The sequence below is a fragment of the Coenobita brevimanus genome, chromosome 65 (assembly GCF_032717465.1).
Source record: "Coenobita brevimanus isolate Jiangsu-jjx chromosome 65, ASM3271746v2, whole genome shotgun sequence".
Lineage (NCBI taxonomy): Eukaryota > Metazoa > Arthropoda > Malacostraca > Decapoda > Coenobitidae > Coenobita > Coenobita brevimanus.
This window is the reverse complement of record NC_137018.1, coordinates 5011428-5031207: the sequence shown is the minus strand read 5'-3', so window position 1 is coordinate 5031207 and position 19780 is coordinate 5011428. Positions and strand designations below refer to the sequence as shown.

Below are 19780 nucleotides of genomic sequence, written 5' to 3'. Positions count from 1 at the left end.
GAAGTGTAGGAGGTTGGTAGATAGTAGGAGGATGAATATAGTTTTGAATGGTGAGTTGCTTGAGGAAGTAGAGTGTTTTAAGTATTTAGGGTCACATGTTGCTGTGGATAGAAGAATAGATGCAGAAGTGAAGTTTACAATGAATGAAGTAGGAAAAGCGCTGGGAGGAATGAAAAAAGTGTTTAGATGTCGTTCGCTTAGAACGGATGTAAAGAGAAGGCTGTATGAGGGTGTTGTGGTACTGACTGCGTTATATGGGGCTGAAACATGGAATATGGGTGTAGCAGAGAGGAAAAGTTTGAATGTAATGGAGATGAGGTATCTGAGGAGTATGTGTGGAGTGAAACGTATGGATCGAGTGAGAAATGATGAAGTGCGAAGGAGAACTGAAGGTGTTTGGGAGATGGCTGATCGAGTTGAGCAGAGGGTGTTGCAATGATTTGGGCATATGGAGAGAATGGATAATTAGCGATTGGTGAAAAAAGATAACTAGATCTGATATGAGAGGTGTAAGGCTGAAAGGAAGACCACGAACAGGATGGTTGGACAGTGTGAAGAGAGCGTTGGATGTGAGAGGGATGTCTGTTGAGCAAGGAAGAGTGGCTGTGTGTGATAGAAATGAATGGAGAGAAATGGTAAATTAATAAATGATGACGCAGCCCTGAGGGGATATTCTCCCGCATTTTGTCTGATCAACTGATCAGGTCAGGTGCGGGTAAGGGGATGGGTCTATTATGATGTGGCAGGGGTATACCAGCTCTGCTGTCTAGCCTTGCTGCGGATGTCACTGATTGCACTGCGCAGTTGTCCCTCGTGCGGTGTGGTGCGGTGAGGATCTGTCCCTTCTTCCCTTTGGGGCTAAGATGCGAATGAATGTGTTTGAGTGGATGAGTAAATTGGGACGGTGTTGTCTTGTCCCGGCTACCTCCCTTTGCTTGGGGAAAGCAGCCTAGGTATATAGATAGATAGATAGATAGTATTATGTTTTTCTTTTATCTTTTTTGACAAGCTTTTAATAATTTCTTATACATAAACTCTTTTTTTTCTTCTGGTAGAACATTTCTTTAGTATTCTCAACTTCCATTATAATTTCTTTCACACAATTTCTTCTCCCTGCTCCCATCTGCACCGTGGAGCTCCTCTGCACCCACGGCTTATTGGTCTAGGCTGAGCGTTTGACTTTGCCCTTTGCCTTTGACCTTCGGAGGATATGTGCACGCGTCGAACAAGCTCTAACAGTGCTCTTGCTTCACGAGCGAGGGTGCAAAAATGCGACATCGTAGTGAAACGATTAATATTTTCAGTGCAACCATGTGCTTTGTGTTTTAATTTTTGTTGCCCTTAAGTTGATTTTATTCGGGTAAAGGAAAACTTGGCAAATTAAACACCTGCAGCAAGATAAGAATTTTCCGCATTCTTTTCTTAGTGCCGACTGACGATTTAATTCATCTCAAGAAGAATCTCTGTGAATGAATTAAAAACACCACGCAACCCCTTTGTATCTATGTCCTGGTATTTTTTAACATGGCAATAGACGGACTGACTCCATCTAGCACATAACGTGAAGCTAATTTGTATAGGAAAAAAGAATGAAGGTGGTTGGACGTGTAAGGTAGGTCCAGGATTTTTGGGATTTGGATGGTGAGGGAATTAATGTCAGGCCCATTTCATTGGCCATGCTGTTGATAGTTCTCCATCCATGGAGCTGCCCTTTTCCTTGCTTTCTAGACTCTTCCCCAAGCCATCCTTATGTGGAAAAATGAGGTCTGGATGATGATGATGGTGATGATGATGATGATGGTGATGATGATGATGATGATGGTGATGATGATGGTGATGATGATGATGATGATGATGATGAAGACTGAATAGGGTAAAAAAATCTTCTATTAACTGCTTCACAACAAGAACTATTATCTGCATTCTCCGACCATCAGCAGACACGTTTCTACAGCTGAAGAAAAACTTGCGCAAAGCGAATTAAAAAACTCTTGCATTAGCCCCTGCATTAAAATAATTATGTTTTCTTTTTCGTCCTAAAATCTTCATTGTTAATTCAGAAAGGAAATCTAATAATAATAATAATAATAATAATAATAATAATAATAATAATAATTTTTATTATTATTATTATTATTACTATTGTTACGCGCTCAAAGGCCGCCTTCGGCGGCCTCCGCTCGATGTCATAAGGCCAGAAATGAGTTGACTCTCGGGGACCGGCGGCCCGCTTGGACTGGAATTTGTTCTGATGCAGTAGCCTGAATTCATCTAAATGCGAACCTAGTGGACTGCAGGCTGAAGTTGCCCATTTGCAGCTCTCTCCTACTTCAGGGGTATAGAGGGAGATGAGGAATGATTATTTATCCGAACGGGCCCTTCTCCCGGTTATATTAGTGCCACTACACGAAGGCGTCCCTCTGTAGCACCATCTCTTCTATTAAATGGATTACAAACATCTTTCACTCACCCACTTACAATGTCGGTGATCCTTCTATATCATTTTGTCAACTTCCGGAAGATTTATTCAGCTGGGAAGGGACCTCTTGCACGGCGCGGAAGTTAGACATTCTCCCTCTTACCATCTTTTATCATTTATCGTACTCTTTCCGACTTCCGGCTCGTCTGTCATATCGTGCCTTATCCTGCCATCCTCCCTTTCCTCCTTTCTTTCCTCTTCTCTTTCCGCTCTAAGACCATTTCTCTTTGAACCTTAATCTCATTGGTCAGGGAGGCTGCGTGGCACTTGTTTTCTGGCGACTTGTTTCGCATATTATACCTTAAAATTCTTTCACTCCATTGTTGATTTTTAGTGTCCTATTTCATTTTATTCCCTTTACCTCCAGACGACGACTTTAATTACCCTAATAATGGCCTGTGATATGGAAGAAAATGAAGGTGATATCTTACCCTTCCAGTTAAGACAGTCTTCCAAGGTGAATAAAATATCATTCGTCTCACTTTGGCATCCTATTTTTCGTATCATCCTATCATTCGTGTCACCTTCGCTCCTTGTCGTTCGTCTCATTCATAGACCGTGTCATTCATTACGTCCTCTTGTCCTATCATTCATCCCACTGACACACCCTATCACTCATCCCATTCACACATCCTGTCATTAATCCTACTCTCGCACCCTATCATTCATTCCACTCGCACACATTATCATTCATCCGATTCACACACCCTATCATTCATTCCACTTATGCACCCTATTATTCATGTCCCTCTCACACCGTGTCATTTATCCCATTCACACACCCTATCATTCATCCCATTCGCACACCCTATCCTTCATGTCACTGGCACCCTGTCATTTATCCCTCTCTGGCACCCTATCATCCGTCCCACCCTATCATTCTTGCCACACTTGAACCCTCACTAATAACTGCCATCATTTTCTCTGCATCCCTTGTTGTCCCCTTTTTCATTGTTCTCACACCGACTTTTTCCCCGCTCCCCTCTTCTTTCTTTCCTGCTCATTACCTGTCTGCTGTCCTAAAACCCTATCTTGTACTGCTTTATCACTTTCCCACCCCCATTCTTCTCCTCTCCTGCTAGGCCACAACAGCGGAGTGGTTAGTACTTTTATTTATGAAGTTGCCAACCCGTTAGCTCCAGGGTTCGAGTACTGCTTGTTGCGGGACAGTCGACTTAAATGTGTAGCCAGCCTGTATGTGCCGGTAGAGTAACATGAGTACGTGGGATAACACCGAGAGGAGGTAACTGTAATGAACTGTGATGATCTGGATTAAAAAAACAGATACAGGCTCAAAGGTCTGTATTGCGGAGATGATCATAGCGGCTAAGCATCCAGTGGCGTCTGTGCTTACCTTTCATCCTTCACTTGTTAGTCATTTTCCCTGTCCCATTTCCTTTATCCTTCTCTCTTCCATTATTATCCTGTCCCATACTCGACCTATCCTGTCTTGCCCAAATCTCTTCTCCGGGTGTCTCGTCCCGTCTTTCGTCCTCAAATCTCCTCTGTCCATTTTTCGTCCCCTCCAATCGTTCTCTGATCTTTTCGGTCCGTTTCGCGTGGTCTCTTTAATCTTTCTTATAAAGCTACCCCTCACCCACCGTTCTCCCCTCTCACAGATCTATCCAGTCCTGATGTCCGTTTTTCCCCCTTTCCCTCCATCCCCTCATTCCCCTCTCTTTTTTGCTTCATTCACACACCACACACCATTTCTGATCGCTTCCTCCATTCTTCTCTAATCCTGTCGCTGTCTTTCCGTCCTTCACTTCACAGCCCCTTCCCCTTCCACGTTTGGTTCCACTTCAGTCCTATTTCTATTCATCGTTTGCTTGTCTCGACTTCCTGTTTTTTATTGTTTTCTATTACCATTACACGATTTCTGACTGCCTACATATCTCCCTCACTCCTCCTGCCTTTTATAACCTTTATTCCCTTTCTCGCCTTCCATCGTTTATTCCTTTCTTCATCTTTTCATTCACCTATCCCCTGCCCATCTTCCATCCCTTTTAATTGATTTGAATTGCCTTTTCCACCCTTGTCCATTCCATATTGGTTTTCAAGTTTCTATATCTCTCATCTTTCTTCTGTTCTTCGTTTCTCTCCATTCTTCCTACTCTTCCTCCGTTCACTTCTCCCTCACCCCATCTTCCACACCCCTTAGTTTCTCTGTAATTACTTTCTTCACCCCATTCTATTTATCCTAAGGCTTCTCAAGTCTTAATCCCTCTAACCTCTGTATATCCTTCTTCTTGATTTCTTCTGTCCTTCCTTAACCACTTTTTCAATTCCTCCTTCATATTCTCTGATTACTTTCTTTACCCTTCTCCATCTACGGTAATCCTATCAAATTTCTTCTCTTACGTCTTCCTTTTCCTCCATATATATGTTTCCCTCAATCCTCCTTTTCTCTTTGTTCACCTTCTCACATTATTTTCCTCTTCTCTCTCTCTCTCTCTCTCTCTCTCTCTCTCTCTCTCTCTCTCTCTCTCTCTCTCACACACACACACACACACACACACACACACACACACACACACACACACACACACACACACACACACACACACACACACACACACACACACACACACACACACACACACACACACACACACACACACCTCCTCCCCTTTTCTGTTCCAGTCCCACGTCTCATTCCCTGCCCTACCCTTCACCACCCCTCTCTCGCGCCCTCCCACCACAAGCGTTCCCAGTCCTTTTCACCTTTTCTTTCCCTCATACCCAAACTCCGGTCCCTCTCCCTCGTTCCCTTTCCTACCCTTCTTCCACCCCTCTCTCGCACCCTCTCTGATTGTCACACCTCCCCTTTCCATCTGGCACAAGCCTCCTCGTAGTGGCAACAATGTGGGTAATGAGCACGCAGCCCGCCTCTCCGTGTATACAGGATGGAAATGAGCCGTGATCATACCAGTATTGAGAGACGCAATCCGATCAGTCGACAAATGGAGTGCCTGTTCAACGATGCGTCATGGGCAGACACCTGAAGTATCATAAGGCTGGTATTAATATTGACGGCTCTAAGGCTGGTATTAATGCTGACGGCTCTAAGGCTGGTATTAATGTTGACGGCTCTAAGGCTGGTATTAATGTTGACGGCTCTAAGGCTGGTATTAATGTTGACGGCTCTAAGGCTGGTATTAATGCCGACGGCTTTAAGGCTGATTTTAACGTTGAATGCTCTATTTTAACTCTATCAAGCTCATTGACTCCAGATTTGCCTGATGATCCCAGTACTTGAGCTGCAATCTGGTCAATCAACATATTGAATCCCCGTTCACCGTTGCCTTATGGGAGACACCCGAAGTATGCCAAGGCTATTTTTAATGTGAAGGCTCTATTTTAACTCTCTCTCTCTCTCTCTCGCTCTCTCTCTCTCTCTCTCTCTCTCTCTCTCTCTCTCTCTCTCTCTCTCTCTCTCTCTCTCTCTCTCTCTCTCTCTCTCTCTCTCTCTCTCATCTGCATTCTATAATTTCTCCTGTTCTCCATTTTCATCCAGTCCCCACAGACTCCCCTTTCCTCTCGTATTTTCACCCCTTTTTCCATTTGGTTTGCATATCTTCAGTGGTGACCCTTCATTCCCTCCATTTTGTTTCCTTTTCCAAATGCTGCTGTTTCCCTCAGCTTCCCAATTAAAAGTCTTCGTCTGTTCACTTCTGTCATCATCATCATTATCATCATATCATCATCATCATCATCATTGTCACTAATCAACTTTATATTCTTTATCATCATCAATATCATCATCATTGCCACCATCTTTATTGTAATTATTAATCATCATCATCATCATCATCATCATTATCATACTTGTCACTACCATCATTATAAATCATATCATCATCATCATCATCATCATTGAGTCTACCATCATTATAATTTCATATTACCATCATCATTGCCACTATTTTCATCATCATCGCTGTCATTCCCAACATCATTATCATCACCATCACTACCATCTTCTCCATCACCAGCTACAGGTCAAAGGTCCCTCCCAGCTCTCTCCACTCTGACCTATTGGTGGTTAGCTTTGGTATCAGGGTGTTATATTTCACTGCTCAGATTTTCACCACTTCTTAGCTCCTTTCTATCTTACATCAAAGTCCCTCATTTTCAAGCTCATTTCCATCATTTCCTTAGATTCCACTTAACCCTTTCATGACCTGGATAACTCTAGTTCTATATTCTATTTCCAGTCACATCAGAAGATTTGTATTTAGCTGGGAGTTAGGCATAGGAATTAGAGTCTTCGTTTCCACAATATCAGATTCCTTATTTCATCATTTTCCTGTATGTCTTAGGTCTGTCTTCTCTGTTTCATGTTTATTAATGTGCAAAAGGTGTAATGCAAATTTTGAACCAGAACCCATGCAACAATACAGTGTTAAACGTAGGGGTACATTAAACATAGAATGCAAACTTAGGCATACTGTATATCATTTAAAATTTCTACATATTATTTTTGAAAAGGGTGTTACTCCTAGCGGACAGAAAAGGGTGTTTAAAAGATGATCTCATTTTAAAGTTTCACCCTAGTATTAGTCAAAGTGTGTGCCGAACGGTGTCCCTTTTTTTTTTTTTTTAATTAATAATAAACAGTTTTTCAATATGAATGTTAATCTGAGTCCTTGTTTTCTAGCTTAAAGTTTTCCAATTTTCAGGCCACGATCTTTGAACTGATCACATTTTTTGCTTCACTGCATCATATATTTTAGAATCTCATTTAGGCTTTCTGAACAAGTTGCTCATTAGATGTTCCTCATGTGAAGCAGATCGTCCCACTGCAGGCTGAGAACCAAATCTAAAGGCTTCCACAAAACGTAAGGGTTACCTCAACAGTAGGATTAGTAGCAGTTGTTGCAGTCCTAAGCATATCAAGAACTGAACTCAACGAACTGCAGGCTGAAATTGCTGGTCTTCAGTTCACCATTTTTTTTATATTTTTTATTTTGAGGGAGGGGAAGGGAGGAAATGATGGGACCTCTGTATAACCGAACCGTGGAGCCGCCCAGTTCCTATTTCGAAGCCACCACTTGAAGGCTTCCCTGTATAGCATCGGGGTAGCTCAGCAGAGAGAGAGAGAGAGAGAGAGAGAGAGAGAGAGAGAGTGCGTGTGTGTGTGTGTGTGTGTGTGTGTGTGTTTTAACTCTTCGACTCCTAGAATTTCCAGCAGTAAAGCAATATTTTCTGGTTCTGGCTTGAATAGAATACCTAATTGCGACCCTTCTGTGAAAGGGGTTTTTACATGATTTTTATAAACATACCTTTTCATCTCGTTCATATATCTTACCCCAAAAATCCCTTGACTGATATGTAGCTTCCTCTGTTTAAATACACTTACTGATTTTTCTTCTCTTCTCTCTTTCCACTTGCATTTCTCCCCTTTCTTCTGCACCTCCCTGTGTTTCATTCGTTGCTGTGTTACTTTTGTCTCTTCCTCTTTCATCACTCATACTGCTTCATCTTTGATCTCGACAATTTTATCTTGTATGTCTCCCTCTTTCCTGTTCTTTTCTTTTTTCTCTCACCTGACTTACCCCATCTCGTCTTTTGTGTCCTTTGATTCACCCCTCTTTCCCTTTCCTTCTTTTTCCTGTTTTTCCTGTTCATTCTCTTTCTCACCTGATCTCCCCCTTCCTTCTTTTATCGCCTCGAGTTACCCCTCAGTGTTTTAGTACTTACCACATTTTCTCTCTCTCTCTCTCTCTCTCCACAAATCCTCTTTCTTACATGCTATCCTACAGTTCTCAGTCTTTCATATACTTACATGTCGTTTACCTCCTTCCTCTCAAATTTATTAAGTCACCCCCTCTTTTCTATCATTTATTTTCCTTTCCAATCGCTGCATTTCATTCTTTTCCCACAGTCTTTTCATGTGTTCATCATTTCTTCGTTCTCTCCCTCTCCTTTTTTTTTTTTTTTTTCCACATCACCCATCACAATCTTCCTCTTCCTTCAATTTTCACCAATACGTCTTTACCTTTTTTTTATTTTTCTTATTCCCCTTCTCTGCTGCCCTTTCGTTTTTCTATTTGCATCTCACGCTTCTCGTATTTCATTATATTTTCTAAGTATTCTCCATGGGTTTTCGCCAACATCGATCACTCTTTACCTAATCCTTCCATCAGTCTTGTCACAGCTTTTTTCCATCTCTCTCTCCTTCTCTCTCTCTCTCTCTCTCTCTCTCTCTCTCTCTCTCTCTCTCCCCTTTACCTTGTATCGTTTCCATATTTCCATCCTTCACTTTTCCCCTGTCACTCCTTCCTCCCATCTTCCCCATCACAGCCTCTCTCCTCCTTCCATCTCTCCCCTCTTCCCATCTCTCCCCTCTTCCTTGACCCTCGTCCTCTCTCTTCACAAACACTGTCACCCTTTAGACGTGTTCTTTCTTCCTCTCCCTTCCTCCCCTCACCCTTGTCTATTTTCAGAACTGACAAAGAGAGACAGTGAGAAAAATACTCTAACTTTCAAGCACGATTTTTGTCCTCTCTCTCTCTCTTTCTCACACACACACACACACACACACACACACACACACACACACATTTTCACCCTCACCCACTCACACTCACCCACTCTCACAATCTTACTCCCTCTCTCTCTTTCACTCACACACTCGCTCTCATTCCCCTTCCCTTCTTCCCCTTCGACATGTATTGAGCCAAGCGAAAATACAACCAATTATTCGGTGCTCTTCAACACGCACACGTCCCCTCTCTCTCGCATTCTCTTCCCTCTCGATGCATGAAGGTCGTAAGGGATGCCTCGCCAATTACATATCACACACAGTTCTTCTAAGGCTTTCTTTTTTATTTAATTTTATGTTTTTTGCTTTTCAGTTAGAGGGGAAGTTACTAGGATTAAATTTTGATCATATAGCAGACAATTCTTTTTTTTTTTTCTGATTTTTTCTTTTTTGCTTTTCAGTCTTGAGGGGAAGTTACTGAGATTTTTTTTTTTTTTGCTCTACATTTTTTTTCATTTGATGAGCTGTTGTCTTGAGGTGTTATTTTTAATTTATCTTTTTGTATTTCATTTAGAGAGGAAATTACTGGGATCATATTTGTTTTTGGCTTTATATTTATGGTTCTCCGTTAGAAGAGCAATGAACTTTTCTATTATTTTACACAAACTCTCTTAATAAGTGTTTTCTTGCTCTGTGCTTAGTCCCAGATGCTAATAATTATGTTGCTGTATCGTGTCATGTATCTATGTTTAAATAATGCATAAATTAAAATGCGTATTTTCGTTGGGCATTCCGATGATACTTGATTTTGTGTGTGTGTGTGTGTGTGTGTGTGTGTGTGTGTGTGTGTGTGTGTGTGTGTGTGTGTGTGTGTTCCTTTTTCTGTTTCATAATCTTTCCCACCCAATTTATATATACATCACTGTGGAAAAGATGACGATGATGATGATAGGTTGATAACGATAAAAAAGATGATAAGCAACAGATACGATTCGTATTCTCAGAAGTGAAGCTAAAGACTATAAGCTCAATTGTAGACTTCGTAGCGCCTTTTACTGAGTATATTTGTTCTGAACCTTGAACCTTACTGTCCTATTGTTTGTGTTTTAAGGAATTTAGAGTGTCAAAGCGCCATGAAAACATTTGGCTCTTGTCCTGCATACGTGGCACCATCACTGAAATTTAGACACGTTTCAGTGAGTTGTATGTAAGCAATTTTGATTTACATGACAAGTTTGCAAAGCTGAATATGTAAGTTTCCCAATACGCTTTTTTCATATTATTTAACTATTTATCCTTTCTGCACATCACCTCTCTAACCCTTTCTGCCCGTGATGGTCTGTTGTAACATATATTCTCTGCAGACGATTATAGCCTGCATAAGAGAGGCTTTTTAGAATGGAAAGAGTGGGTATACCTTTCAATAAACCCTTCTCTGTCTGATATTCCCTCAAGCTAAGTTAAATCGTCTGGTATTAGTAAGAATGGAACAAAAATCGTCCTGGGGCTAAATTGGTTAATAAACGCCATTACAACTCGCAGTTCAGTATTTCATCTTTCTATATCGCCACGTCTTCCATCCAATCCGATTTTACCTTTCTCCTTTTCTCTCCTTTCTCTCCTCTCCCCTCCCTTCCTCCCTTCGATCTCTGTTTCCTCTTCTCTCCCACCACTTTGATCCTCTCCTCTCCTCCCCTCTCTTCCCTACCCTTTCCATCTCTTCTCTTCTCGTCTCTTCTCTTCCCCTTTCCTTTCCTATTCTTTCCTCTCTTCTCTTCCCTTTCCTTCTCTTTTCTTCCCCTTTCCTCTCTCCCGGAAGTGCATCTCTTGTATTGCATCTTCCCTTTCTCCCCCTTTATCTCAGTCCTCTTCTCTCACACCCCAATCCTTTTCTTCGTGGACCGGTCAGACTGTTGGACAAAGTATGATTCCCCTTTTCCTCTGTCCACCCAAAGTACGATTCGGGATCTGGATGTAAATTTGATTGTTGCAGGTCTAAAATGAGCTAAGATTGGTAGTTAGCAGAAATTATTAGTCTTTCTACATGACTAATGAGACTGATAGGCATATATCTAAGTCTCCTTCTCCTTCATCATCATCATCGTCGTCGTCGTCGTCATCGTCTTCTGCTTCTTCTTTCTTCTTGCCATGTAACCGAGTTTTTGCGGCGCCGTTTTTTTTTTTTTTTTGATAACCCATCTCAATTATTCTCACCGCATACGCAACCAACAATTTTTCTTGATACAGTTCAAGGGGGTGGGGGGAATAAATCCTACCATATCTCTCCAAACGTTTCTCTCTCTCTCTCTCTCTCTCTCTCTCTCTCTCTCACGTAATTATTTCTCTGATCATCCAGCCTTCTTCTCCCCTATCTAATACTTTACACTTTTTCTCTCACCTGTCTCACTTTCACTGCACATCTGACTTTCGCATTTTCGTTTCCGCGATCTTCCTTTTCTCACAAGCAAAAGCGATGAACAATTCTAAGCTTTTTATTTCAGCATTCCTTTCTCCGGACACCACTTTTTGTTTCTCCCTCTATTTCTTCCTATTTTTTTTTTTCTGTATTTTCTCCCACCTTTCTCTCCCCTCCCTTGTTCAATCATTTATCATCCCTCTCATTACTGCCGATGCAGGTTACCAACATTTTTCTTTTTGCAATCAATCATGACGAGTAAGCTCAAGGTGCCCACATTTTTTCTTTACCCTGTCGCTTAACCTTCTTCCCATACTTTCTTAGTTACCTTGTTATGCATTTTACTTTCCCGTCCTCTAACCTCCCCATCCTTTCATGTTTTCCTTACTATACATAAACCTTTTTCCTCATTCCGTCTCCCCATTTTAACATGTTTCCTTCACTACACATCTTTTTGTCCTTGTCGTCTGTCCTCTCCATCCTTTCATGTTTTCCCTTCTGTGTTTGTCCTGGCTCTTGACTTCCTTCGCATTCTTTCTTATATTCCTCTCTCTACATTTTTCCCTGCATTCTGTCCTTCTCTCTATTCCTTTTATATTTTCCTGACTATACATTTTTCTTTAACTCCTCTAACCATTTCTCCATCCTTTCATGTTTCCCCCACTATACACTTGTTTGTCTGTTCTCTACCCTTCTCCCCTATTTGTCAAGGATCTTTTTTCTCACCATCCCTATCTCCTTCCGCGTCCTACCTTCCATCAAACTTTACCACTCTTTTCACGGCTTCTGACACTGGCATTTTTTCGTTTTCAATTTTTTTCTATTTCCCTCGGGTGGGGTGAAGTCGGAGGCAGTTCTACGTGACAAGCAAGTCTGAGGTCTCCCTTCCCTCTCCTCTTACCCTGAAACTCCCTCCTTTGCTAACGTACAAAGAAATAACTATCTTCCCAGTTCCACCTGAGGATGATTTACAACTGGCGAGGTGCAATGAAAACCCATCTCTACTAGTGTGTGTTTCAGATGTTTAATTTTTTCCGCTATGCACTCGTCAAACAATGCGAAGATATTTGCGTGCTTCTCTTTACAGTACTTTCCCTTATCATTTAGTATCAAGTCTTCTCCTATCTCTCTCATGCATCAGACTTTCATTTCTGACCTGTTGTGTAATTATCAGGCTTTGTATTAGTGGACGTAGTCCCAACTCTAGGTTCATCCGGACGTGAACCCGGTGGACTGCAGGCTGAAGCCATCTCGCTCCTGCCGTTCTTCTTCTTTCAGGGGTCAGAGAGGAAGATGAGGATTTTGTATAACCTGGTAGAGGATTGCCTCAGCCATATCGGTGCCACCTAAGATGGACGACTGAGAATTCCCTGTTAACCACTTCATTCTTCTATACGTCTCCTTTCTATCTATCAGACATTCCTTTTTTGTCTATCCTTCTTGATATGCCCTCCATCTCTCCTGTACCGGGGACAAATGCAATATTCCTCTCCGAATAAACACCACCTAATGTACTTATCAGGAGAATGAATATGTAGAAACTGAGTGTTGTTATAGCCACCATTCACTCTCTCATTGTCAGGATAACTCATATTTCTATGCCAGTTGACGTCATATTATTTCTTTAATTTTAAGTAAGTAATAGGAGCCTTAAGGTTGCATACTTAACTCTTAAATCCCAAGGTGGAATGCAATCCCCAATTTTTTTACATTCATTTAAGGAAAGCATGTGGTTATTAGGTATGGGCAGCCTGCATCCCATATTTTAGAATGCAGTTAGCAGCCATACAGGAAGGCAAGGAAAGTTCCCTCTTCATCATGTACTTCTCAAATTATCGCAAAAAAATAGGGTGTGTTTATTCCACTTTGAGATCAAATTCTAAGCATTCGACCATTTGCTATACTAGGATACTTAACTTTGACTCATTACGGCGCAGAATCTAGTGCGTTTCTTAGATATACTATTTTTCACAGTCTAACATGAGGGGTATAACTAGCTCTCCTCCTCCTCTTCAGTCGCCCCGATTCTCACATCTCGTTATCGTACTTTTCTCTCTCTCTCGCTTTCATCTCTCCCACGCGTGACATCATTACTCTGTGTCGTTAGTTCAGTGAGAGGTACAAGACTGAGCTCTCTCTCTCTCTCTCTCTCTCTCTCTCTCTCTCTCTCTCTCTCTCTCTCTCTCTCTCTGTGCATGTATGTGTGCGTCTGTGACAGTGTGCGTTTGTATGCGTAAGCTTGCTAATCGCCTTTTCACCACATTTCCCACTTTTGTAGTTCCTCCCTTTACCAGATTCATTAATTAATTAACTCTCTCATGCCATTAACATCAGTTCCATTCTTCCCTCAGTCCAACGTGACGAGCAAGAATGCGTACTTCACGGTCCGCGGTCTGCCCTCCGACCTGGCGTTGACCATCAGGATCTACGCAGCCAATGCCAAAGGTCGTTCGGAAACCACCGTCCTCCACGCAGCCACCTTAGTCGATCTCACAGCCAAGCGACCTTCAAGTGAGTAATTATTTTTATTTTTATTACTATAATATTTTAAAGTCCCCAGCCAAGTGCCCTTCACGTAAGTCTCCATATTCGTCCTTTTTATTGCATCCAACAGTGCGACCGAATACAGTATGTCCCTCACTATGCCGCTCACTCACTCACTGAGTCACTGCACCGTTATGAAGGATGAGAACCAGACCTTACTGGATTGGGGATGTTTAGAGCAGGAACATTCGTACTTGCATATATACTTATGAACATATACAGAAATAGATAAGAGTACTAGTCGACCGTGTATTTGTGTCTAAATAACCGTAGGCTATATACCAGTAAAGTGCGTTATGTGAGCGTTTGACGAGCAAGCAAGCGACTTGCTGTGTCAACGAACTGCGTCGGTAAGCACTTGACTATTGATTAACTGATAAAACCCCAAAATGGGGAGATCACCCTAGCTGATTTCACCTCCTAAACATAGAAAAAACGTTCATGTAAAATTATGAGCGTAATATCCTATATTTAATTATTAGTACTCATTAAAGAAAACATGATGTTACCACAGGAAATCATTTTTAATTCGATTTCAGAGTAGAGCATGTCAATGGAAGCCCTCTTTACGTTCCCTTAGGAAGCTGGATTTCCAAAGGGTTTCCTTGGTCTCATGAGTAAATATATAGCTAGAAACAAACTTTATGGAATGTATCTACTACCTGCTGAAAAAAGTATCTTCTCTATCTCACGTAGTAAAAAAGGTATTAGCCTCTGAAAACCATAGCGGTCTGGTCGTGTCGTGTCGGGCCGGACCGGACCGGGTCATGTTGGGCCACTCATTTCTCAGCTGAACGTAGAATAAACATCGCTTCGCTACGCTTGCTCGCTTCGCTTGCTGCCCTTGCTCGCTCGTAATGACACAAACTGACAGGGCAGAGCGCCAGGACCTGACACTTAAGTGCTTTATCAGTAATTATTTTTTTTCTTTTTAGAATAATACAGGGGTGGGTGTAGCTTATCAAGTGTTCGTTTCTCTCTCTCTCTCTCTCTCTCTCTCTCTTTCTCAACTGTGTGAGAACTTATTCTCGCTCATTTCAGAATATACCAAAGAGGATGTGTGTAGTCATGTGGAAGTTTGTTGTAAAGCAAATTAACACAAGTTGTATATCTTTCTGCTAAGCTCTCCCCTACAGATCAAAGTTAGGAAAAAAATAGATACAGTAGACAGATAGAGGTAGGTAGATAATGAACTGATTGACTGATTGATTGACTGATTGACAGATAGTACAAATGGACAGACATTTCACTTTGTTAATTTCTGAAACGAAGATTATAAGTTTATGAATGTATGACCCATTCTGCAAGGAAATTTGTGAATAGTTCTACTAGTTATCTTTTTCCTGCTCCTGACCGTACCAACCCACTCTCATCATAGAAATCAATATAAGGAGGGTGATGATGATGATGATAATGATGAATTTGCTTACCTCATTTTCCTCACTGCTATCAAGTAACTCTCACCTCAGGATTTCGTCCCTAGTTCCATCGTTCCTTCCCACTGACTCCAACTTTTTTCCCCTCCCTATCAGCACTCCCCTCACTCTCCCTTTAATCTCCCCTTCCTCTTTCACACCAGTCTTTCCAGGCTCTACCTCCTTAGTACTCCCCTCAGCTCTGATTTTTTTCCCTCCCTGCCTTTTTTTCTCACACCAGTCAGAGCACCTCTCTCTCTCTCCCTCCCCACCTCCCTACCGACCCCCTCGCACTTCCTCCCCTCTTCCTTCCTTCCTCCCACCCTCCTTACCTACTTAATGTTCTGCTCCATCCCTTGCTTCTTTCCTTTCCACTAGCTAAGAATTCCTTTTCATTTGCCTCCTTGCTATCCTTCTATGTCTCCCTCACCATTCCCCCCTCAAACTTGCTATATTTTACTCTCTCTCTCTCTCTGACTTCTTTCTTTACTCTGCGTTCTCACGGCTCTATCCTCACTTATCTTCTTCCCACATTTTTTCACACCTTCGTCATTGCTTAACTTTTTCGTCATCATTTCAAGCTCGTTAACTTGTCATCTCTTCAGCTTTGTCTTGTACATTTTTTCCTCCTTTTACGCCTATCATTAACATATAGTTCGTTCACGCTAACTTCCCAGAGAGTTTCGTTCCTTTGCAGTTTGCTTCACGTAACCCAGCGGCTGACTGGGCCAAATTTACGGCTCTACATTCTTTCCGTAACATTCCTTCATGAGGAGCACATACTGTATTTATGGCTTTCATCTCGTGTTGCATATTACCATTCAAGATGAAGAGATGACAGTTTTTGGAAAAGTTGAGGTGGATTGGGTATAATGCCCACTCTTTTCTTATTATAATCAGTATTACTACTATTACTACTTCTGCTACTTCTATGGATATTATACTTGTACTTATACTTATTATTATTATTAGTAGTAGTAGTAGTATTGGTATTATCAACGTCATCAACGTCGATCCACACTTTGGCCTATGCCTAATTCACACAAATATTTTCGCCACTAAATTTTCATGATCATCCTCTTCCTAGCATTCCTCTCCTTCCTCCTCTGCCTCCCTGTGCACACCATTCAGGACTCTGGTTCCCCTTTTGCCACATTTCCCTCGCTATCTGTGTCTCCTAATCTCTCCTTTTTCTCTTCCTTTCCTCCGTCCTTCCCGCCAGTCTCTCCATTTCGCCCTCTCCGTTCAGCTCTTATTTCTCGTCGTTTCTCTCTCTCACCATCTCGTCTTTTTTCTCTCTTCCTTGCCCTTTCATGTCAACTTCTCTGCACTTCCCCTTTTATCAAGCCAACATTTTTCTTTTCCTTTCTTTTCCTCTTTTCATTCAATAACTCCCTCTCTTTTTTTTTTTTCTGTTTTCTTTGCCGAAGAAGGCTTTTTAATTCCATCTTTCTTTTCTATCACAACCTAATACATTTTCTCACCTCACTTCCTGTCTTGTTCATATCATCCTCTCAGCCTGCCATTCACTTTCTCTTACAACACAGGTGTATAAACATAGGCAACGTTACGCTGTTGCAACCCTCATCTGACCAAGCACATACCCCCCCACCTCTCTGCACACCTTATCAAGCGCTTAACCGCCCTCATCTCCCCCCCTCAATCTTTTCTTTTAAAGGTGGGAGTAAGGAGATCGCTATGGGGACACATAACCTGAGCCCTTCAGATTGCTTGCGCAGGTTGCACTGAAATTAATATTTTATTTTTTTATTATTAAGAAAGAAAAAACTACTTAAGACACAGCATTCTACCTATCAAACGGCACCTGTTCACTATAAGACACATAACTATGTGAAATTTCATTACTCTAAAGTGAATACTTTCTGAATTCTGGCCCAGAAGCAAAATCTCTTCGCCCAGCCAGTCTTCCTGCTGTCCTGCCGCCCAACTCTACAGACGGACGCCTATAGATCTCGGTGATGACAACACCCTCCTCTGACTCTGTCAGGTGGAGGGTAAAAATAAAGCAAAATACAGAACACCTATAGGCCCTTTCCAGGCCGATTACTGCTTTGTAGGTTTGGACATTTATTTCCGTTTTTCGAATTAAAGAAGTAAAGGATAATGAAGTCTCTCCTCCCCTTCCATTGTACTTATCCAACTTGCATCATGGATATCAAAATTCTACTACAGTGTCCTACGCAGCAGAGGAATTTGTTCGATATGATGGAGTTGTGGTGAAGACATATTTGATCAACTTGACGAGAGGTGTTCGCCAAGGATTGTCCGTTACACCCATTAGCTCTACTGATATTAAATAGGTGTGCTGTACTATTCTGAAAAATTAATAAATTAATATGATATCGTGTCCTTCAAAATTTTTGTGTACGTGGATTAGGCATCTCTTCTGAATCTGTGCTTTTGATGATTTTAAACTTTAATTTCAGTACTTCACTAAATTCTCATGTTTTGGCAGAGATAATATGGCGTGCCAAGATGTCTCTAGAGTTATTTGCCTAGAGAAATGACATAAACATTACCAATATTGTTAATCTGAAATATAAGTACAGTACAAAATCCTTCAGCAGTGAACCTTGAACTACGCCAGTTTGCCTCTTAAGAGTTGTTATAGATTTCCATTAGTTTCATCACGTTATTCGTCAGTTATCGATTGACCTGCGCACACTGCCTTTGAAACCCTGTGCTTTAGTTTCTCAAGAGACCTTTACCGTGGATTCTCATTAAAACAATCTGAAACCAAACTTTTATTATGTCTGTCGATTTGGTTTCATTGTACTTATCAACAGTAATATATGCAAAACCAGTAATATGTTATCTTAATCACAACAAGTGATTTGAAATCTTTGTTGTAAAACATCACTTGTGAATTTTTGGTAAATGATTGATTAACGTATTGTAACTTTGCTAATCTCCTTTAATAAGTTATAGATGACTGGTAATTGGACGACAGCTGCAAGATTACGATATTGTAGCCTCATAAATAGTGTTACAGAGACATTAACTAGGCCTAAAATTGCCGTCTCTTTCTCCGTCTTCAGTGCTGAGATGCAACATTGTATTGAGACAAGAATAGGGTGCCAGTCACGAAAAAGTGTCGTGGAAAGAATGTAGCGTCGTAGCAATATTTTTTCTGCCCTTGCTGTACATGGAGTAGGATGTAAAAGGACTAAAATCTGGGCCAAGTTAAGATGAAGAAACTATAGCCTTCAATAATGAAACTAATGCCACTCGTTGATAAGAGTTCGTCTTATATATACCTGTTCCTCAGTAAGTCGGGTATGTGAGAGCAGAGCTTTCAGGTTCTTTTTGTCAGAAAAAGAAAAATGAAATAAAACATCACTGCTTTCAAGTCATCATTCCCAAAGCAACAATTTTCACTGGACACACTCTTATAGACTCTGCCCACCACCACCAAAGTTCCTGTTCTGTTCCACTCATTTCTTTGTTATCCACTTCCATTTCTTTATCTCTTTCCCAGACACTTTTATTTGGGGAGGATCATTTAAACTATACCTTCACGGCACTCAAGTTCTAATCCTACAGCATTCATTTTCACAGGGTGTAATGTCCTCTCCCAACCATACTCCCTCTCAATAACCCGGGCCTCCCCATCCTTCAATTAACTCACCACGCTTGTTACTTAACCTCCCCTTTCTATCACCGGACGAGTTTGTTCAGCCTAGGAGGGGTTTGGAGGTAATACATCGACTTCATTCACCGATTACCTTCAAAAGACTTTAATTTGACTAAATAAAATTGGCTGAAGGTAACATTAAACAAGATAGATATTAGGAAACCGAAGGAATCAATGATATGGCAAAATTCACTTGTATATTTGAGTATGCTTTACATCTTGCTAAAAATTCATCGATTCTCCCATCTTCCCTTAGCCTCTGCTTATTACCAAGAATCCTTATATCTTACCCACACCTCGTTTCCTTCTATTTGGACCTTTCTCCCCCCCCCCTCCGTCTCTCTCTCTCTCTCTCTCTCTCTCTCTCTTTCTCTCTCTCTCTTCCAATTCTTTATTCCACAGTTCCATCCCCTACACCAATTTCCTGTTTTCTCTTTTGCACACAGCCACATTATTCCTTTACCTACCTCACCTTCCTTCACTTTATTTTGTTTCTCCCTACCTTCATCTCCTTCATTCTACCTCCATATTCATTCAGTCTCACTCGTTCCCTCCGTCTCTTTCATTCCCCCTCCCCTCTTTCTCTCCCCTTTCCCATCCCCCTTGTCCACACTTCCGTTTTCCTTCCTTCCTTCCTCTTTCACACCAGTGCTCCATACTCTCTCTCTCTCTCTCTCTCTCTCTCTCTCTCTCTCTCTCTCTCTCTCTCTTTTCCTATCCCCACCAACCCTTTCCACACCCCACCCTCCCTTCTAATTCTCCCCCTGTTTTTCCCCACCTCTAT

General features: G+C 41.5%; 1 protein-coding gene across 1 annotated transcript in view; it reads left to right on the top strand.

The window, feature by feature from the left end:
• LOC145404917 (cell adhesion molecule DSCAM-like) overlaps positions 1–19780 on the top strand; it is a 587705-nt gene that overhangs the window by 500177 nt on the left and 67748 nt on the right. The window contains exon 11 of the mRNA XM_080276424.1: positions 13734–13893. Coding sequence (XP_080132550.1) covers positions 13734–13893 — 160 coding nt within the window. The remainder of the gene's footprint in view (positions 1–13733; positions 13894–19780) is intronic.